Source organism: Maylandia zebra, linkage group LG17 (assembly GCF_041146795.1).
Source record: "Maylandia zebra isolate NMK-2024a linkage group LG17, Mzebra_GT3a, whole genome shotgun sequence".
NCBI lineage: Eukaryota > Metazoa > Chordata > Actinopteri > Cichliformes > Cichlidae > Maylandia > Maylandia zebra.
Window position 1 is genome coordinate 12,200,870 of NC_135183.1, and position 19,707 is coordinate 12,220,576.

General features: G+C 41.2%; 1 protein-coding gene across 1 annotated transcript in view; it reads left to right on the forward strand.

The window, feature by feature from the left end:
• Positions 1–10,770: 10,770 nt before the first annotated feature.
• Positions 10,771–19,707, forward strand: part of mylk4b (myosin light chain kinase family, member 4b) — a 34,067-nt gene continuing 25,130 nt past the window's right edge. Inside the window, exons 1-2 of the mRNA XM_004571765.3 lie at positions 10,771–11,059; positions 17,734–17,986. Of these exons, the coding sequence (XP_004571822.1) occupies positions 11,001–11,059; positions 17,734–17,986 (312 nt within the window). The 5' untranslated portion in view covers positions 10,771–11,000. The remainder of the gene's footprint in view (positions 11,060–17,733; positions 17,987–19,707) is intronic.

A 19,707-nucleotide genomic window follows, 5' to 3' on the forward strand; every position in this document is an offset into this window, starting at 1 on the left:
TAAGATACTGAACCCCAAGTTGCTCTCCGATCCTTTCGTCGGGTGTGAATTTTAGATAGATAAAGTGCTTGTGTGAATGAGGCTCTATGTAATAGACAGTTCATTTAGCATATGGATATGTACACAGGATTAAAAAGCTGATTTTCATTGGAGACAGTCGTGTAGTTCCTTTGGTATTTTGAACTGTATGTTCTGTGCCTTTCCCTGACCCAGTATTTGATGGTGTTACACTTCTCTCTTCAATATGTTGCACTTGTCAGCAACAGGGGGGCCATGTTGGAAGAGTGCCTGACCTTTCATAAATCTCATCATTGTTATTTTGACTTATTTACGAGAGTGAGATGAAAGCAGACCAGCTTTACACCACCAGCAGGAGGCAAAGGCAGGGGAAGGAGTGTGTGTATGTGAGGGGTGTTTAACTTACTACCTTTGTCCTTCAGCCTGCACATTTAGGGCACACTAATATCCCAGAAGCACAGTTAAACAGTTCTTAACTCTCAGACAGTATGGCTTAAATGATCAGGTTCTCCTGAGGCACATATTACAACACAAATTGAGGCTAGTGTCACCTAAGCCAGCCTACTAGACCACAGCAGGAAAAACCCCATTGTAGAATATAAAAAGACATAATGATGATGTTCCACAGCAATGTCTGATGTCAGCCAAGGACTTTCAGCTACAACTACAACTACATGAAGTTATGGAACTATTGTATATACATGTATATAAATATAACCATATAACAAGTTAAATGCTGAACTATTCTCTTTGGAGTTTGGAGTTCTTAGTCAGCTACAGGTTTGACTCTGGCCATGCTTTGTGAGGTGAAATCAAAGAAGTAGAAATGGAACATGCTGATCATGAAATGCGTTATCATGTTAATGTGTGCTTTTCTTTTACCCTAACCCTAGTCATAACCATGTGTATTTCCTCCATCCTCCAGAATCCCTGTTAAGCTAAGAGAAACGCCCACTGCCACCGGGTCCATCCTCAAAGCACAGAACATTAGCATTCATTTAACATTGGTTTGAATATTCATCATTCTCTTGGTTCTAATTTAGTTGGCATATAGAACTGAAGATTACATGTGACTTTTACATTTGTCAACTGCTACGTTTTGTTGTCTGTCTTTCGACACACAGAAATGTCCTTTGATTCTTGTGAATGTTTGATGTGATTTTTAGTGTTTAGTTAGTAAAAGGTCAACAGACTCACAGCTATGCTGATTTAAAAAAAAAAAGAGTGTTCCTAAGCTATTAACAAGGTTAATAGCTAGATGTCCTGTTAATAGCTAAAGCTATTCACTGCTCTTAGTTAGAAAAACACTGCATTTCACGTAAAATTAAATAAGTTACTTCAATACATTCTGTATGGTTCATGAGTGTTGTAAAATACACAACACTCGAGTTTTACAGTTTATACAAACTGGCATGACTTTACCCCCCAAGTTGGCATATTTATGATATGTTTGATGTTTGATTCTTTTTAACATAAAGACACTTAGCTTCTGAAAATCCAAACACAAGTGCCAAAAGGAGCTAAAATGCCCGGTGGAGATGCAGAGCTGGGTGCTAATTCTCTGCTACTTGATCACCCACCACTCCACTGGTCCATTAATGACTCAGGGTACAAGTTCATGCATGGCAGGTTAGTGGGTTTAAGTTGTCAGTGAAGTTTGTGCGAGTGTGTGTATATCAGCCTGAGCACATGCTGAACAGACCCTGGCAAATGAGAGATCACCGATACCCCAGATAGCTGCATGTTTACAATACTGACCTTATAACCATAGCATTAATGTTCCCTAGATGCAATTAAATAAGGTGTTACATATTTGATACAGATTCTGCAGCTGCCATGTATGAAACTACCAACAGAGCATGAACACTGTGTCCCATCTCTTTCTGTGTTACCCTGATTTTCCAAGCTATTTAGCTTCACTGAAAATGTTTTTTCCCCATAGAATTTGTACCTGTTTGTTTTATATACTCTTATTTTTTTCCTTTTTATGTTGCCAGTCCAAAATACTGACAGCTTGTTCCATTAGGAATTGATGTCAACAGCTGTAATATTTGTGGAACATGCATTGAGGGTCTTAACATAACATAAAAAAATCCCTGCGCAGACAGCCTCATGTCTATGCCTATTTATTTTCCATTTAAAAATGGCAACTAGGCAGCAGGATCAAAAAACATGCTGCAAATTTGTAGATATGAGATCATGCCATGTACTCCACTGACCAACCCCATCCTCCTCAAATGCATTTCGGAGCAAAGCCAACCCATGTGCCCTTAATTCTGTCATTCAGGGGATGCAACCTCTGCAGCCGACCACTGTGGTCAGCTGCTATGCCAGGCTCATTGTGTGCCCACACAACTGTGACCTTCTCAGGGATCACTAAGGAATCCACACTTCTGATTGAGATTCCACGTAAGATTAAGCAAGGCCCCTGGAAATCTATGTCAAGTGTTCTGTGTGTCAACCATCAGCCTTTAAAGTATGCGTTGTGTATTTTGCAGCTCACGTGCAGTCAGTGGCTGAAAGATTTGCACTTTCTGTGATGTCAGTGCCCTTGTCGAAAACATGTGTCTCAAAAACTTTACTATGCTATGTGTAATTGTAAAAATTGTTCTGTTCTTTTTAGGGCTTTTAATAAACTCCTGTCATTGCTAGTACTGGGTAGGACCTCCTTGTGTTTTGATTTTTCGTGGCATAGATTTAAAAAGCTGGAAACATTCATCAGAGATTTTGGTCCACACTGACATGATTGCATCATACAGTTGCTGCACGTCCTCCACATCCCAAAGGTAATTTATTGGATTGTGATTTGGTGACTGTGGAAGCCATTTCAGTACAGTGAACTTTTTCAGATTTCTAGAAGGCAGCTTGAGATGATTTAAACTTTGTGACATTGTGAGTTTTCCTGCTGGAAGCAGCCATCAAAAGATGTCTGTCATAATAAAAAGGATGGATATTGTCAGCAATGCTGAAATTGGTACTAAAGGGCTTTCAAGGGTCCTGCGCAGTATCTTAGCTGTTCCTAGGACTGCACTCTTTTGGACAGAGATCTCAGATGTTGTTCCTGGGATCTGCTGGAGCAACTCACCCAGCTTGGGGGCCACTTCACCGAGCGCTCCGATTAATACTGGGACCACTGTTCCCTTCCTCCTCCACATCATCTCGAGCTCTTCTCTGAGCCCTTGGTACTTCTTCAGCTTCTCATGTTCCTTCTTCCTGATGTTGCTGTCATTCAGTATCGCTACGGCTATCATTGCAGCCATCTTCCTTTACTTGTCTACCGCTACTATGTTCAGTTGGTTAGCCATCTGTATCTGGATCTTAGCTCAGTCATTCTCCACCACCCTTGGGGGCGTCTCCCATTTTGACCTTGGGACTTCCAGGCCATACTCAGCACAGATGTTCCTATGTACTATCCCGGCAACTTGGTAATGGTGTTCCATGCATGCCCTGCCAGCTAGCATCTTGCACCCTACTGTTATGTGCTGGATTGTCTCGGGGGCTTATTTACAAAGCCTGCACCTGGGGTCTTGCGTGGTGTGATAGACCCCAGCCTCTATGGCTCTTGTGCTCAGAGCTTGTTCCTGTGCTGCCATGATTAGTGCCTCTGTGCCACTGTCCTGTCTTTCAGACCAGCTTTGTGGACCTTCCTCTGTCCTCTACACACCGTGCAGGGGCTTGTCCTTCCATGATGGTTCCTCCTCTTTCTTGGGTTTCTGCTGCCTGAGGCATTCACATTGTCAGTCATCGCAGTATTTCTGATGTACTTGTGGATGTTCACTCACTAGTCCTTGGTCCTTCCGCTTAGTCTACAATCTGAGGGTGAAACCCTCCTTTGGCCATCTTATTATCCCAGCAGGGTACCTGATCACAGCAGGGCGTAGGTGTTGATTGCCCAGATCTTGTTCTTACCATTCAGCTCACTCCTCAGGACTTTCCTTACTCTCTGCAGGTACTTGGTGGTTGCAGCTTTCCCAGCACCCTCTTTGTGGTTCCCATTTGCCTGTGGGATTCCCAGGTATGGCTCCCATACCATACCATACATTTCGCCAATCTGCATGACATTCCAATGTCCTTGTTGTACATGAAGCACGAACTTCATGTCACAAGAGATAAATAACAAGTATGATTCATTCATGTGAATATTTAATTTTTCAAATTATGTGTTATGGAAAGGTATGAATTACATTTATGAAAATCCGTACAGAACTGACGAAACAGAAGAACAAATAGTATCTTAACACAATCAATCCCATTCCTGTTGTTGACACTTTTACTGTTTATTTATAAAATCACTATCTGTCATGTCAACTGAAAATTTAAATTGAAGGAAAACTGGCAAGAGTTTTTCATGGAACAGCTTTACTGTATGTACAAATGAAAAACAGGTGTTTTGTGGCTATGCTGTGAAAGCTAACATGTTGGCTCTTGAAAGGCCTTTTAAAAAAGAATGCAGGAGCAGAGATGACAGCTAGCAGCTGACCGTTTGTCCTTTGTAAAAAGCATCTTTAAATTTAGATTTAACTTGTCTTGTTGACATTTTCCAGTACAAGACAGGTTCACAACCGTTCTTGTACTGGATTACTATGATTTACAAAGAGTGTGGCAATACTCTGTCCTATTTCCTGTGGCATACACTACTATTGTCCCAAGATAATTTAATTGAGTGTGTGCTATATATATCATAAGTGGAATGCAAACATTTGGCCCTGGGTGACACTGTTGGACAGATGAAAAGTACTACTAAACCCTACAGCAACAAGCACCAGTGTGCCCACTTATCACAGAGGAAGAAGGTGGAGGGAAAGGAGGACATGAGGAAGGACTCAGAGCTGGAAGTCTAAATATCATGTTTATAGTTTGAGCCCACTGATTAGGAGGTCAAGAGAACAATAGATGATGATAATCAGCAGAACAGATGACAATGAGAAAATCCAGTGTAAGCCTGGTGCACATTTCAGATGTGCTGAAGCACATTAAGAAGCTGAAATGGCTGCTTAAAAAAGTTGTTTTTGTGTGTGGTAGGTGTGTTTCTTTTTTTCCTTAAAATGAGATCGTACAATTTTTAATAAAACTGAGTTTGTATTTTAGGCAAACAAAGTGTCCTTTAACTATTAATTATTTATATGTGTCCAACAACTCCTTTAAATGAAGCAACTAAATCTAAATCTGAATCAACTAAATAAATCTTTCGGCTTTGTGCTTAAGATTATGCGAAAAAGTGTAATATAATGCATACAAACAAACATGTTATTTACAGCTCACTCAGACTTCTTTACATTGTTGGTCACAAACTTTAGATGAAAGGTATCAAAGGGAGCTGTCGCTAAGGTTAAAATTGGAACGTTTTAAATCATTCAAAATTACTTGGTTGGGTTTAAGCATGAAAAACAACCAGGTTAAAAAAAGATAACTGTTTTGGTTGTAACTGTTTCAAATGTCTGGTTTTCTTGTAATTTTTTTCTTGCAATGGTGATGAATCCCAGTTGAAGTGTGGGCATATCAACATGTCCTTCAGACACAAAATGTTCTTCCGTTGAAGTATATTGTAGATTCAGTGTCATTCGGACAGTCATGTTTGTGACTTCATGCAAAAATAAATAGATTACTTTTCAGTAATCTATTTGCAACGAGACCAGCCTGTCAAATAATATTTGCAGCCGCCTGAAGCTTGGTACGAAAATGAACCCATATTGAAAAGAACATAGTTAAATATAATGGATGGAGCAGGAAAGTACACTATAAATATTATTAGGCATTAGAAAATCTGTAAGGCTTGTAAAATTCAGAGCTTTCTGTATCTTCTCAGTTTCTCAGTTAAGCCTTTTAGCAATAATCGTGTTTGCTAGTTAGTCCACCTGTTAACACTTTTGAATCACTGACTGGAACTGAGAGAGTTTGCCAGCAAGCACAACTTCAATTCAGCTGCTGTTGTCTTGGTCTCTTGACAAGATAAGCATGTACGTCACCACCTGAGCAATGTGCTAAGCAGGCCACATTTATCACTGAGCTAAATTTACTAGTTGACCATCCTCTTATTTATCCATCTGACTGCATGCTAACTTAATTAAAGTTATATGTTACTAATCAATTATTTCAGATTTCTAAAAGAAATAAGCTGCCAGCCATAACTAAGTAATGCTGGTTAAAAAAATGCTGAGCCAACCTACTATAAGCCCAAGGTTTGATTTGTAAAGTGGAACTAAACTAGGTCCTAACTTTGAGCACTGCTCTGGTTCTTGGGCTGGTTTTAGGCCTTGGAGTCACTGGGTGGGGTGCTGTAGAGTGCTCCATCTGGGGACTCCATCATTCTGCTGGGGGACTTCATTGCTCACATGGGCAACAACAATGTGAACTGAAAGGGTGTGATTGGGAGAGATGGCCTACCCAATCTGAAACAGAGGGGTGTTCTGCAAATTGGACTCATGCTAACCAAAGTTTGTCCATAGCAAACACCATGTTTGAACATGTGGTGTGTAGATAATGTAGTTCTGTTGGGTGCATCAGGTGATGACCTCAAGCTTGCATTGGAGCAGTTTTTGGATGAGTGTGAAGGAGGAGGAGTTCAAGTATCTGAGAGTCTTGTTCAGGACTGAGGAAGGAGTGAAGCATGAGAATGACAATCAGACTGTAACGACCTGTTGTGGTGAAGAGAGAGCTAAGCATAAAAGTGAAGCCCACAACTGGCCCTCAAACCCATGATCACAAGCTATAGGGTAGGGTGCTCGGTCTTTTGAAAGGGGCTCGGATTAGAGCCAAGTGAGGCGTTTGGGTTTGGGCATCTGACTAGCCCGGATAGATTTGAAAAAGGCGTTTTCGTCTGAAAATGCTCCGCGTTCACACTAGTGTTGCGCGTCCACACTAAAATGGCCGAAAACACTGACGTTGCAGTTCCGCACATGCGTGAAACGCAAGACGGCTCGACTACCAAACTTGTGAGCAAACAAAATAACTGCTGTCCGATGCCGTCTGCCATCTTGGTTTAAGTGGTCACATGACTGCATTATATGACCAACATGCGTCATCGTTTTTGAAAGTCTGCGTTTTCGCTGTCCACACTGCGACGGGACAGCTCCATTTTGAAATGTATGCGTTTTCAAGAGCGTTTTCAAAACGCAGCGTTTTTCCTTGGGGAAAACGCTGTCTCAGTGTGGCCGGGAGGCCAAAACTGAGAGAAAACGATGTGTTTTCAAACGAAAACGCATTAGTGTGGACGTAGCCTAGGATACCTCCTCGACACCTCATAGGTGAGGTGTTTTGAACATCACCAAGAGGAGGCCTCGGTGCGTTTGGCTTTCCGTCCACACTGAGACGGTTTTAGGTCAAGGAAAACACGGAGCGTTTTAAAACACTCTCCAAAGCAGATACATTTGAAAACGCCGTTTTCGTGTCACAGTGTGGACAGCAAAAACGGAACCTTTTCGAAAACGATGACACATTTTAGTCATGTGATGCAGTCATGTGACCAATTAAACTAAGATAGGAGGGCATTACACAGCAGTTGTTTTGTTTGCTCTCAATTTTGACAGCCCTATTAAAGATTAATATCAGTCTGTACATGCTCCAGATAGCTTTTCTTCAAATTCTTTAATTCTCACTCGCTTTTGCAACTTTGTACTTTTGTGTTACTCGCAGCAACAACTCTACCTCATTGTTAGTCCATTTAAAAAACTCGGTGCTTCTCCTCAACATTTTGCTGCGATGTCTCAAAAAGCTGGAAAGTAAATAAATGGCAGACGGAAATGAGGCAGGTCGAATCGTCTTGCGTTTCATGCATACGCAGTACTGGAACGTAGGCATTTTTGGCCGTTTCAATGTGAATGAACAACTCTGTGAAAACGACTGAAAATGATATAGTGTGGATGCGGAGCGTTTTCAGACATTTACGCCGTTTTCAAATTTATCCAGGCTACTGTAGACATGGCCTATGTCTTAGCTGGCTTGGGAATGTCTTGGTGTCCCACTGGATGACCTGAAAGAGAAGATGCAAATGTCAGGTGTGAAATGTTTTCCCATTGATGGGAATGCAAGAAAAGTTGCGGGCCCTAATTAAACAGAAGGAGGGGTACTTGGAGACTCTGCCAACCAATACAAAAATGTTTTTACTTCAGTTTATCTCTGCAACTGCTCCTGCATCAAGTAAACTATTATTATCCCAGTCCAAAAACAGGTGCTAATCACCACCTTTAATGACTACACTGACAAATATGATTTCTATGCAATTATTTTAGGAATGTCTCAGAAATAACATTTTAAAAGCCTTTTTTTGTACAGTGTGTTTATTAAAGGTGGCTCATAATTCAAATGTTCATCAGTTATAAATGCTGCTGACAAACAAGTAGAAGAAAAGAATGAAGACATGTGGGAGCAATGTGGAATGGTAAACAGTTCAAGTGATGGAGATGAATCTAACCCAGCCATCTGACAGCAGTATAAGTTGATCCTGATACTGTCAGGAAGTTCCTGTTTCTGCTGGAGAAAGGCAAGAACTCTTGCCCCAAAGCGTTTGGCTTTATTTGCACCCTTCCCCTTCAGCAGCTTCAGCACTGGTGACTTCAGCTGAAATGGATAAAAGTCCAGTACAAAGTTGTTTTCTCAGTCATGCGAAAATCTGTACAATGTGGAAACTGCAGGAAGTGCAGGTGTGAATGCATGCGTGTGTTAATCAGAGGGAACACGGGTGAGGTGATGACTGGTGGAACAGGTGGCAGCTTCTTCAACCGGCTTCTGATAGTCCACAACATAAGGCGCCTAACGGCAGGGCCACGGCAGAAGGGGAATCACTTGTCTCCTTCCTCTCCCAACCAGCGTCTCTTGTAACAAGTACCGTATTTCCCGGACTACAAAGCGCACCTAAATATTAGCCGCACAAGCTAAAATCAGGGGAAAATCCTGTTTTGTACATACATTAGCCGCACCTGACCAAAAGCCGCAGGTGTTTCAATGTTGACTTATCATATGTAAGAGAATATGCACAAAGGGAATTGTCAGGAAAGAGATGGCTGTTTGGAGACACACCCCTTTTATTAATATTTTGAAAAACAAGTTATGGGTACATATTTGCACATGTGCTGTGCTTCATAAATGAGTAACAAATGTAGTACATAACAGTAACCTACAGCACACCAGAAAAATAGATTCGGACTACCTTTTAGGCTCAGGTGCAGTGACACAGCTTTAACAAGAAGAAAAGTCAGTCATTCACCATCTTTCTCTTCTTCCTGCGCACTAAAACCACCAAAGTCCTCTTCTCCAGTGTCGGATACAAACAGGCTCAGGATGGCTTCGTCATCCATTCTTCTTCTCTCCTTCGTTGTCACTTTCAAAACCAAAGAAATCCTCATTGTCAGTGTCAGAGTCGAACACCCTCAGAAGGGCCGTGGCGGTGTCCTCCTCTCCATCATGCAGCAGTCCAGCCCTTCAAAATCCGTTGGTGATCGTGGATGTTTTCACACTTTTCCACGCTGTCAGAATCCACCGGTGGAGTTGGGCATAACTTGCTATTTGGGCATAACTTGCAAGTTTATCGCCGCTCATCATCCACGCCTCCCGCTGAATGCGTAGCGCTACTTTGAAGTTTGTTTTTCGCGCTACTTTGTACGGCACTACGTTGCCTGGCGGACGGACATGTGACTAACATACCACTCTTGAACCCCGATCCTTCCGCCAGGCAACGTAGTGCCGTACAACAGCGGAACAAACAAAACAAATCGTCTTATGATATGACAAAAATCACGGACAATCCATAGAAAAGCCGCACCTGACTAAAAGCCGCAGGGTTCAAAGCTTGTGCAAAAAGTAGCGGCTTATAGCCCGACATTTACGGTATGTCTGCCAGTAGGTTTAGGCATGCGAGGTTTTCTCGGTTATGTTAGATTTGTTTGTTTTTCATTTTGGCCCTTGCCCACCCATAGATGCCAAATCCCAACTCATTAGATATGTAAATAAAGACAGCAATGATCAAATGTCAACAGTCAGGTTGTGCGACTGCTTGGGACTTGGAGAAAGTGGATCACTTTCATGTTGTGTCTCAGGCACCAGTAGATGGGTTTAACAGATGGAAATCAAAGGGCACAAGTGCTTATTATGTTTCATTACTCCCCATATATCTCCCCTCTCTATTGTCCTATATTACTCTTAATGAATTTTGGTGTTGGTTTCTTTTACTCAAACAAGTCTGTCTTATGTTTCATAAATACTTGACCTTCCATGCCAGTTAGACAGATACACAATATAACCCCCAGCTCTAGAGGGATTTTATTTGTTAGAATGTTCCATATCTTTGACATTTTACTGTTTTGTTGATGATGTAATATCCGTCAGCAGATAAAAAGGACATCATCAACACAAAGAAAACAATCAAATAGGTGGTAGAGACCAAAACAGGGTTAAAACGAGAGTCAGTTGATCAGAGGAAAGACTTGTGACTCCTATCAAATAGTAATGTTGCTCTAAACATAAAAGTAAACAATAAACCAAGTAGACATTTTTAAAACCTCAGTCTGTATCCTTGCTCCCTCCCTCTTTTGACCTCTTGCTTCCCCCCACTCTGTCTCTCTCAGTCTATCATCCCTCCTCTTGCAGACACACACGGCACTCTGGCATTCCGCTCATTCCATTATAATAAGCCACATTCCCTGGAACACTTCCTCCACTCTCTCACTGCTTGTGGTCCCTGAGTCCCAGAGCAGACACCCCCCACCCTCCTCCCTCACACCCTCTTTTTCCCTCACCCGCCCTCCTCTGGTGCTTATCCCGGGGCGGCTGTGGCTCCCGGCGCAGATAGCCACAAGCAGCCAGAGCTTCCCATTGAGTTATCTGTCCTCATCTGTCAGTCTGTCAGTCACATTTGGTCACTCCGTCCTAGCTGCTCCGTGTATGTAGAGAAGTAAAAAAATAAAAGCAACACATCCAGTATCTGGTGAAGAAAACGAAAACCAGTGGAGGAAGAGAGGCAACCTGGAGACACGGACTCCATCACACCCATGAAAGACATGGGAGGAAAGGAAAAGAAGATTCTGGTGATTGCAAATGTGCACCCAGGGTGAGTGTTGTTTCCTTACCACTGCAGGATTTTCTGTGGAGAAAGGTGGAAAATCCTTCACCGCTGTCATATTCTAATCCCTGACTTAAATAGTAAAAGAAACATTTTTGATAGTGACTATTTTTGTTAATGGCAAGAAATGCAAAGCAACATTAAACTTGCATGATGACCGTGTTTTGAATTCTAACACCTCTTCTCCTGTGGGATCGTTTGCACCAAGTGCAAGATGCCGCTTGTCCAGTTACCCATATGCTGTATGCATGTGAGACAGATTTACTCTCTGGGAAGCTTTGGCTTAAAAACTATTTGAAAAAATAAAAAACAAAACATATATTTGAAATGTAAAATATAACAAGTCTTTATCCCAAATCTCTTTCTTACACAGTTAAAGGGTTCCCATGACTGTATTTATGTGTAACAATGCAGTAAATTGGGAACATTTGATTAATGAAGTCTACTTAACTTTGTTTCAAAGCAGAAAGCAGGTGTTCTTGATGTGGACTAAAAGGAGAGCACTGCTTTGTTCTTGGCGAAACTGGAAAGTGCACTGTGTGGAAGTTCTACGGTTACACTCTGTTACTGCCTGGGTTGCTGAGTAGTTGTCAGCACGAAGGATTGGAGGGGATGTGGGCACTGAATACGCCTAATGGGTATCAGATTAGAGTCTGCATACGTACTAGGCATGTATATATGAGAAACTGCTGTTTGATTGCACAAAGTCTAATGCAACAGCCGCAAATAGTTTGCGCATTTTTTGAGAAGGCAGTGCTCATATGAACTCCATGCACCTAAAACGCATTTAAATACGCATGTAGGCATATTGTATATGGCACTTGCAATGGAATGTTGGGGTTGCCTGGGCTCAGTAACAAATTGGCTTCAACCTCAGAGAACCTCCACAGTCCGATGGCAGATCACACCTTGGCTTTAACTGTGATGAAAGCGTGCTGGCAAGCTAAAAAGGAGAGAATGTCGAGTTTAGATGGAGAAAAATAAACCTGCTGATCACTTGATATCATAGTGTCGGGCGGTCAACTCTTTTAATTTGATGCCTGTTCATTTGTAATGACCGCTGCCCCTTGAGTGCCCCCTCTAATTAAGCAGTGTGGACTGGGATTCAGGTTCAGCATTGCTGTTTCATTTTATTAGTGATCAGCACTGGTGTTGAGTAGCACGTCCTTTAACTGAGGAAATTTAAAAAGCTATGCTTTTTTAAATACTGTATGTTTTTTTTTTTAAATATACATATTATAGCCTGTTTTTATTCATTCATTTGGTGTGAGAGAAGGCACAAATATGGTTGATTATGGATGACAATATTCCCTAATATTCTACTCTCCATATAGACACACAGACACCTCCCCCACATTCCTGTGGTTTATAGGCTTTGATGGCTGTTTCCATGCAGCTACTAAACCAGGACAGCAGAGGCCCCAGAGAGAAAGATAGCAACCTGGGATTGAAGACTGTCCATTCCAAGCCACCACCCCACCCCCATTTGAGCCGACTGGCACAAGGCCTTCTATTCTGGCCTAACACTTAAAACAGGTCTTTCATTTTCCCTATTGGTGTTTCTGTGTCATGCCTGCATGATAAAAACACGGCCCAACAGAGCTTGGCCTTAGGTTACCTCCACATGGCTGCATGGGTACTTCCTGCATACACAAATGCATCCACATGTGGACACAATGCAAGCAAACGGAAGTGCAGCCGACTTTGTGTCTCCTCGCCCCACTTAATGTTATCTTAGTTAAGTGTGACTACAAAGTGTGTGTACCTAGCAGCAGATAATTTCTGGATCTGCATTTGAAAATTTGCCACAAGAAACACTGATTGTGCAGAATTTGTTCACTGTGACTCAAATCTGTACACGGTGCTCTATTTGGAAAAAGTTGATTAATTCTCCTTCCTGTGCTCCAGTCTTTGAGCTGAAAGGAACCCAAACATATGTTTGTATTGGACACTATAAAAAGAAAGGCATCCATGTCTTTTAAAGGCATCCATGTCAGATCTACACTTCACTGCTAAAGACATTTTACCTGATTGTAAAAGTGGATATATATAGATATCCTAAAGCAGAGCTTACCAAATTGTGGGGCCCGCAATGACTAACTACTCCTGACATTTTGGAGATGTTAGTTCTTTATACAGTAAAGTTACAGCGGGATACAAATAATATCAGGCTGATCCTGCCACGATTTGTTCCCTTAGTTCAAATCACGGACAAACAGTATCCCACCGTTATTTATGTTTTTGAACCCATTTTGCACACAGAGGCATTTTTTGAAAAATGTATTAATAGCGATGTTGAATATTATTACACAGGGAAAAAAAACAACTACACGTAAAATAATTACACCATAACGCCTCTGCCTTTCTAAATGGAGGGACAGTAACTGCGTGTGTGTATGTAAGCGTGTAAAAACTGCAGATAGTCAGATTAACAGTATTTTGTCTCTATCTGCCATTCTGCAATTCATCTCATGTAAACAATAACGTGGCGCACAGCGTGACGTGACAAAGGGCACATACCTTTGACGTTGCGTAATGAACTCTGTATTCCTCGTCCACACATAAACGCAAAAAAGGAGTTTTAAAAATCTCAGTTTTCGGTGATTCCAAACGCCGTTTACGTGTGGACGAAACAGCTGCGTGTTCAAAAATACCCATGTAGGTGCGGACGTAGCGTAAAAGAGTTAGTAGTTTATTTTATTACTACCTGTAATTTATTGCAGTTTACTTGTATTTGCTTAATTGTTTACTAAATATCTGGTGTGAAATAAACGCAATGGAGCAAAATATGGGTGTGTGTGGTTGGAGGATGTGTTTGTACATTTTTCTTGTAAAACAAAGGGGGGCCTAGCAGAAAAAGTTTGGGAACCGCTGTCCTAAAGTAAGGTTAGGGTACAGTTAGGGTCCACTAAGGTTATTTATGAATGGCCCTGTTAGTGCTTTACAGTGATGGGAAACTTTATTACTCCGGCAGCATTTGTGCTGTGGCGATCATTTGAGAAGGCATAAAAGACAGGGAGGAGTGTTTTATTGCCACCTGTTGCTACTGTCTTTCATTGTGTCCCTCACTGTGATTCTTTTCAGTGTACTTTGTAAAATTAACCTGTTACAATAAACCTACAGCTGTGTATAGACACAGAGTTTGGCAACAATCCCTAACACAAAGATATAGTTTCACCTGAAAAACACCTCATTTCTGTCTCCTCCTGCTAGTATTGGTATCATACATATATTAAAACTATGGACAGTTAATCTGAATAGATTTTTCAGATCTATAGCTTGGGTTTCAAAGGCAGGTTTGGACATTGATGTCTCCTGTTATTACTGTACCCTTGTGGCCAACTTGGCATCATAGGGGGTTTTGAAAGATGCCAACAGTTTTCTGGTGCTCATCTAAACATACACTTGAGGCTTCAAACAGTCCCAAGGGTCTTCATGATTCATTGCTACTTTAAGAGTTATGAGACACATGCAGTTTGTCCTGTCGGTTACATGGAAGGATTAGGATGGAGAAGACAGATAAGAACCCCCCTGCCATTTTATAGAGAGGGATTACTAAATGCCGCCAAGCTAAGCAAACATACACAAACTACAGCAGTGCTTGGACATGCTCACTGCCAGGGGGTACATGAAACAGCCGCATCCACAATGCCTTTATGTAATGGGCGGCTGAAACAACAACCGGAATGAGTCAAAGCGACCACAATGGAAAGCAAACTAATCAGTTTTAATTCCTGTCCACCTGGCAACAAGCCTTTTGATAGCTCATGCCTCCTAATGGTTTTACCATTTGAGGTTTTTTCCATATCTGGTGATAGCGCGCCCCTTGACCTTCACCCTGCACTACAGAGAACCCAAAATAAAGCCCTATAAAACAAACGACCGAAGGGTCAGCCTGTCTGACAGAGCAAACAGGACAGGCAAGGGCTGTGGGCCGTCTCAGCACCAGCTGACAGTCAAAACAGGCCCTCTTCAAGATAGATTTGAAGCCACAGGAAGGGCAGTTGGCAGTGTGTCTCACAGTGAGTGGCAGAAATAGTTCTTAGCTTTTAGGCTTGCATTCAATTAGTAATATGTAAAATTCACAATGTTCTGCTCATAGGCACTAAAAACCTAATATATTTATGGATTTAGCTACATGGACTCCCCAACAAAACTTGTTTTTAAGCATCACTCAAGGATAAAATAGGATGAAATTTGTAAAAGGAAGTCGTGGTTTACTGACAAATAAAGTGGTGGACATGTTTTCTTTTGCCATATGCACTGTGTGTGGTCACACCTGATTAAAAAGTCATTGTGAAAGCTGGTTCCATGAATCAGTATTATGAAGGAATTTTTCTGTATTCAGCTAAGCAGGAACAAAGTCTCCCTTTCCTTCCGTTCAGGATGTTTTAAATACTTCTTATTTTTAAAAAAGAGCTGCAGACATCTTTATTTACATATTATGTTTTCATTGATTCATCACACGTGACTCTTTTCTTTCTTTCTCCTTGACTGAGTTTAAGTAAAGTACTAATAATGTCAGGTCACGGGACATTTTGACAATTCAAATACTTTGCTGCCTATAAATAGAGTGAGCTCCAAAAAACTATGAAGCCAGATATGCCTTGTGGCAGCCAGAGGCATAGCTTGTAAATAATTGCACTTTATAGGATGTTGGTTTTGAGAAGCGCCTCAGCAAAAGGCTGCAGGTACAGGATGTTGTCCATTGTTTGCATGAACTGCAGTTATGCTTTGTGTTCCACCTGCTAACTGCCATCCTCATCCCGAGTAGATAAATACAGTCATTTAGTCAAATAAGTGCAATGCAGTTATTTGGGGTTTTTTTAATAGCGATGTTGATCTATTTTGCCTCTAACTGTTAATGATCGTTTGCAAATTAGTATTCACACAAATGTTCTACGACGTGTCTCATTGAAAGTTCTTGGAGAAGGGAGTACAACTTACAAGTGCACTTTAAAAGTGACATGTTATTTTCCTGCGATTCTACATATGCAAACTTTGTTCAAACATTTTCACACTTTCATCTACCTCTAAGTTTAAATGATCAATTTACCACAAACCAATTCAAAGGTGAACAGAAATAAAAGAAAACAATTATACAGTTTAAATATATCCCCACTATTAACAAATCACCAAATGTAAAAAAAAGAAAAAAGAAAAAAAAAGGCCAATATAAGAAGCAGTGACAGGTGCATCCATGGCCACTCTGTTGGTTCACTGAAGCTGAAATCCTACCCCAAGAAAGCCTCTGATGCTGAGGAACAGCTCTGGCTGTTACACACAGGTTGCATTAGAGGCTTATGCACCATGCTGAAACTGCAGCCACTCTCTGGCCTCTGTAATTGTCAAGAAGAGCTGGAACATTTACACTCTAGAGGTATAAATATCCCCAGTGATCTTCCATGACTTCCCTAGAGGCTCAACAGGTAGAGCACAGCAGAAAGCCAGCTGTCGCTAGCAGGCGTCAGAGTGGATTTCTCCACCACATCATCAGTCATCTCATTTGGATCTGACATACTGCTTCACACTGGAGGCCTGGATCAAAGCGTATGGGATGTACAGCTATTTCAACAGTGTAGATTAGAGCGAGCAAGAGTATATTGCTAATACTAAGGTATCAATCCTTTTGATATTACATGTGGCATTACTACAGGGAAAGCAATTTTCAAATCACTGAACAGAACTGCTGTCTGTCAGTTTATATTTACATGATCTCTGCATCATAAGTTTTCAGTTATCTAGAGTCACAGTGGCAACGTTTTGTCTGCACCTTGGCTCAGTTCTAATTCTGAATTTCTTTTTAATCATATTCCCTGATGGATGATTTTAACATGATATTCTAAACGTCCAAAGTGGAAGCAAAGGCTTCAGATTGATTTTTTTTCCTGCTACATTACTTTAGATGAAAAGTGTTCAAACAATTTGAAGCCATAAAAATACTAATAAAGGAAAAGACAGAGTATTGTGTGTAAAGTATTTAAAAGGCAGTGCAAATAGCCTGGATTTCAGTTGTGTGATTGTGCATTTGCGCATGTGTTTTATGTGCTTCTGTCTGTCAGCTGCCCTTCAGGAAAAAAAACCCATTGCCTGTTGATGAATGATTTGCGGATCCAGTAACTCATATCAGGGGGCATCAGGGAGAACAGGCATTTTAATATTTTACATATCTCAGAGCCGCCATTAGCAAACCAGTCACAAAAGCCTGTTTGCATGGTTCTGCCAGAGGTTTCTTCCTGTTAAAAGGGAGGTTTTCCTTCCCACTGTTACCAAGTGCTTGCTCAAAAGGGGGTCGTGTGTTGGGGCTTTCTCTGCTTTATTCTGTGGTCTTATTCTTGCATCATAAGGTTGCTTGAGGTGACTGTTGTTGTGGTTTGGACCTATATAAATACAATTTAATTTAATTGAACTATAATTTTACCTGTATGTGGTTTCAAATTAGATTTTCATTGATGTTTGTCTCTCAGGAGGTGGTGAGGAATGAGATCCAGGTTATTATTGTCTTTACTTTACAATATAATGAACTCTAAGATGACTGCTGTTGTGATTTAAAGCTATACAAATATAAACTGAACTGAATCTTTTTGTGTTGATTTCTAAGACTAATGATTCTAACAGCAGATTTTATCGAGTGGGTTCATGATTGGTTGTCATAATTTCAGGTCGGACAAGAAGACTCCCTGTAACGAGTCCCTTTCTGCTAATAAAAATGGAAAACCTCCCCCATCAGCTGTACCACCACCGATACCCATGTCTCCCATTGTTGAAAAGATGGAGGGACTGAAGGCCATCCGCAACCGCAGCAACAGCCTCCGCCTGGGCCGCCTGGCCTTCTACCGACACCTGGAGAAGGTGGAGACCATGCGCTGTTTCTGGGAGCTCAAACATGTGGAGCTGGAGGGAAGAAACCAACAGGTAATATGCACTCATTTTACACTCCTCGCTGTTATTGTTCACACATTACACTGAGGTTTGTGATCGGGTGAATCACTGATCTGGATTTGGATCACTCAGTGTTGTTTTATTCAACACTAATCGGCTTAGGTAAAAGGTTCTCTATTCACTCCTGACTCAACTGACAATTAAATATCAGCTTCTCAGACACTATTCTAGTTCACAGCGCCTCATAGAAAGCGTAGCATTCATTGACTGGGGTTGGCATGCAAGAGGCCTTGACAGGTGAAGTACAGCAAGCTCACTAGAGGGCGCTGCAGGTCTATTTAATTTTTTTATTGCTCACTTGAACCTCCTCAACTCTGCCCGTCTATCATACAGTACATAAAACCACACACTGAAATGAATTTGGCTCTTCACAGGATACAGCTCCAGTTGCCACAAGATGGCAGCCCTGGACTGCTTTGCTCTGCTTATTTAGAAAGTGGATACATACTTCTAGGATTGATCGCTTTATGAATATGAGCTACAGTCAATGTCCATACGCTTGCTTCTAAGTCAATCTTAGTTTGTCAAAATTATTTTTTAACTTTAATAACTTGTTATGGTAACACTTTATAATAACTACACACTATAAAGCATTATTAACGTATTAGTAAATGCTTCATTCATTATTTACAAAGCAGCCTTTTTAAAAAGCGGCAGACTGTTGTGTGTGCCACTGAGGCAAGTGGTTGAAGTCCACATGTAAAGAGACGATTTGTGTTTATTTACATTGTAAAGCACTAAAATGCAAGAGTCCTCCTCCCTCCATCATTTGTCTATTCCAGCTGTGTGCTAAACTCTTTTAGATGCTGAAAAGAGGCTACACCAGTGCATTACACAAGCAAGAGGACAGACAACACAGACGAGGAGTAAAATGTGAAAAATTAGTGTGCCAGGACAACTTATAACTAATAAAATGTAAAAGAATAATAACAAAAATGCACCAGGGAGAGAAAGAAGGATCATGAAGTACAGGTGAACTCAATAAGACTCTAACAGGGGCATCAAAAAGAATGAGGGAAAACAATAAAAACACTGAAAATCAGCTCAGCTCAGTAAGGCAAATATAGAAGGAACACAGTAGGCACGACAAAAAAGAGTAAGAGTAAGAAACAATGAACTAAGACGTTATGACAGAAGCCCAGGCTGTGAGAACTGCATGGCAATTTTGGGCAAGACTAACAGAGTATAGAAAATCTGATAATGTACACTAACTAATGATGCCTGCTATATTTTATATGTCACATTTTAAATCTTAGTTGGCAATTTGGTGATAATGGCAACATTATTGCTGCCAGTTTTTGCTTTTCTCAGGAGAATATTATTACACACACACACACGCGCGCACACGCAGGCCTAAAATGGCTTTTATGTTTGTACCAGCGTACTTTTTGGAGCCAGTTTAAAGGTAATAAATGACAAATTAAGAATACACTATACCTGTGGTGGAATAGAATCTACACACAACAATGCTCCACAAAACACTGTCTCTTAGGAACAACTATATGTTGTCGTAATATCGCAGGCTAGTTTCCAGATCCACCAGCATCGTTACCTAATGCTGACCCTTCTGCCCCTGATCTGTTTGTGCAGAGGTTCTCCTCATATTCCCACTGGGGAATGTTTGTCCTCCCAGGGTTCCTGCTCAGCAACATTTATGACCACTTAACCCCCCACCCCCAACTGTTGTTGCTTGT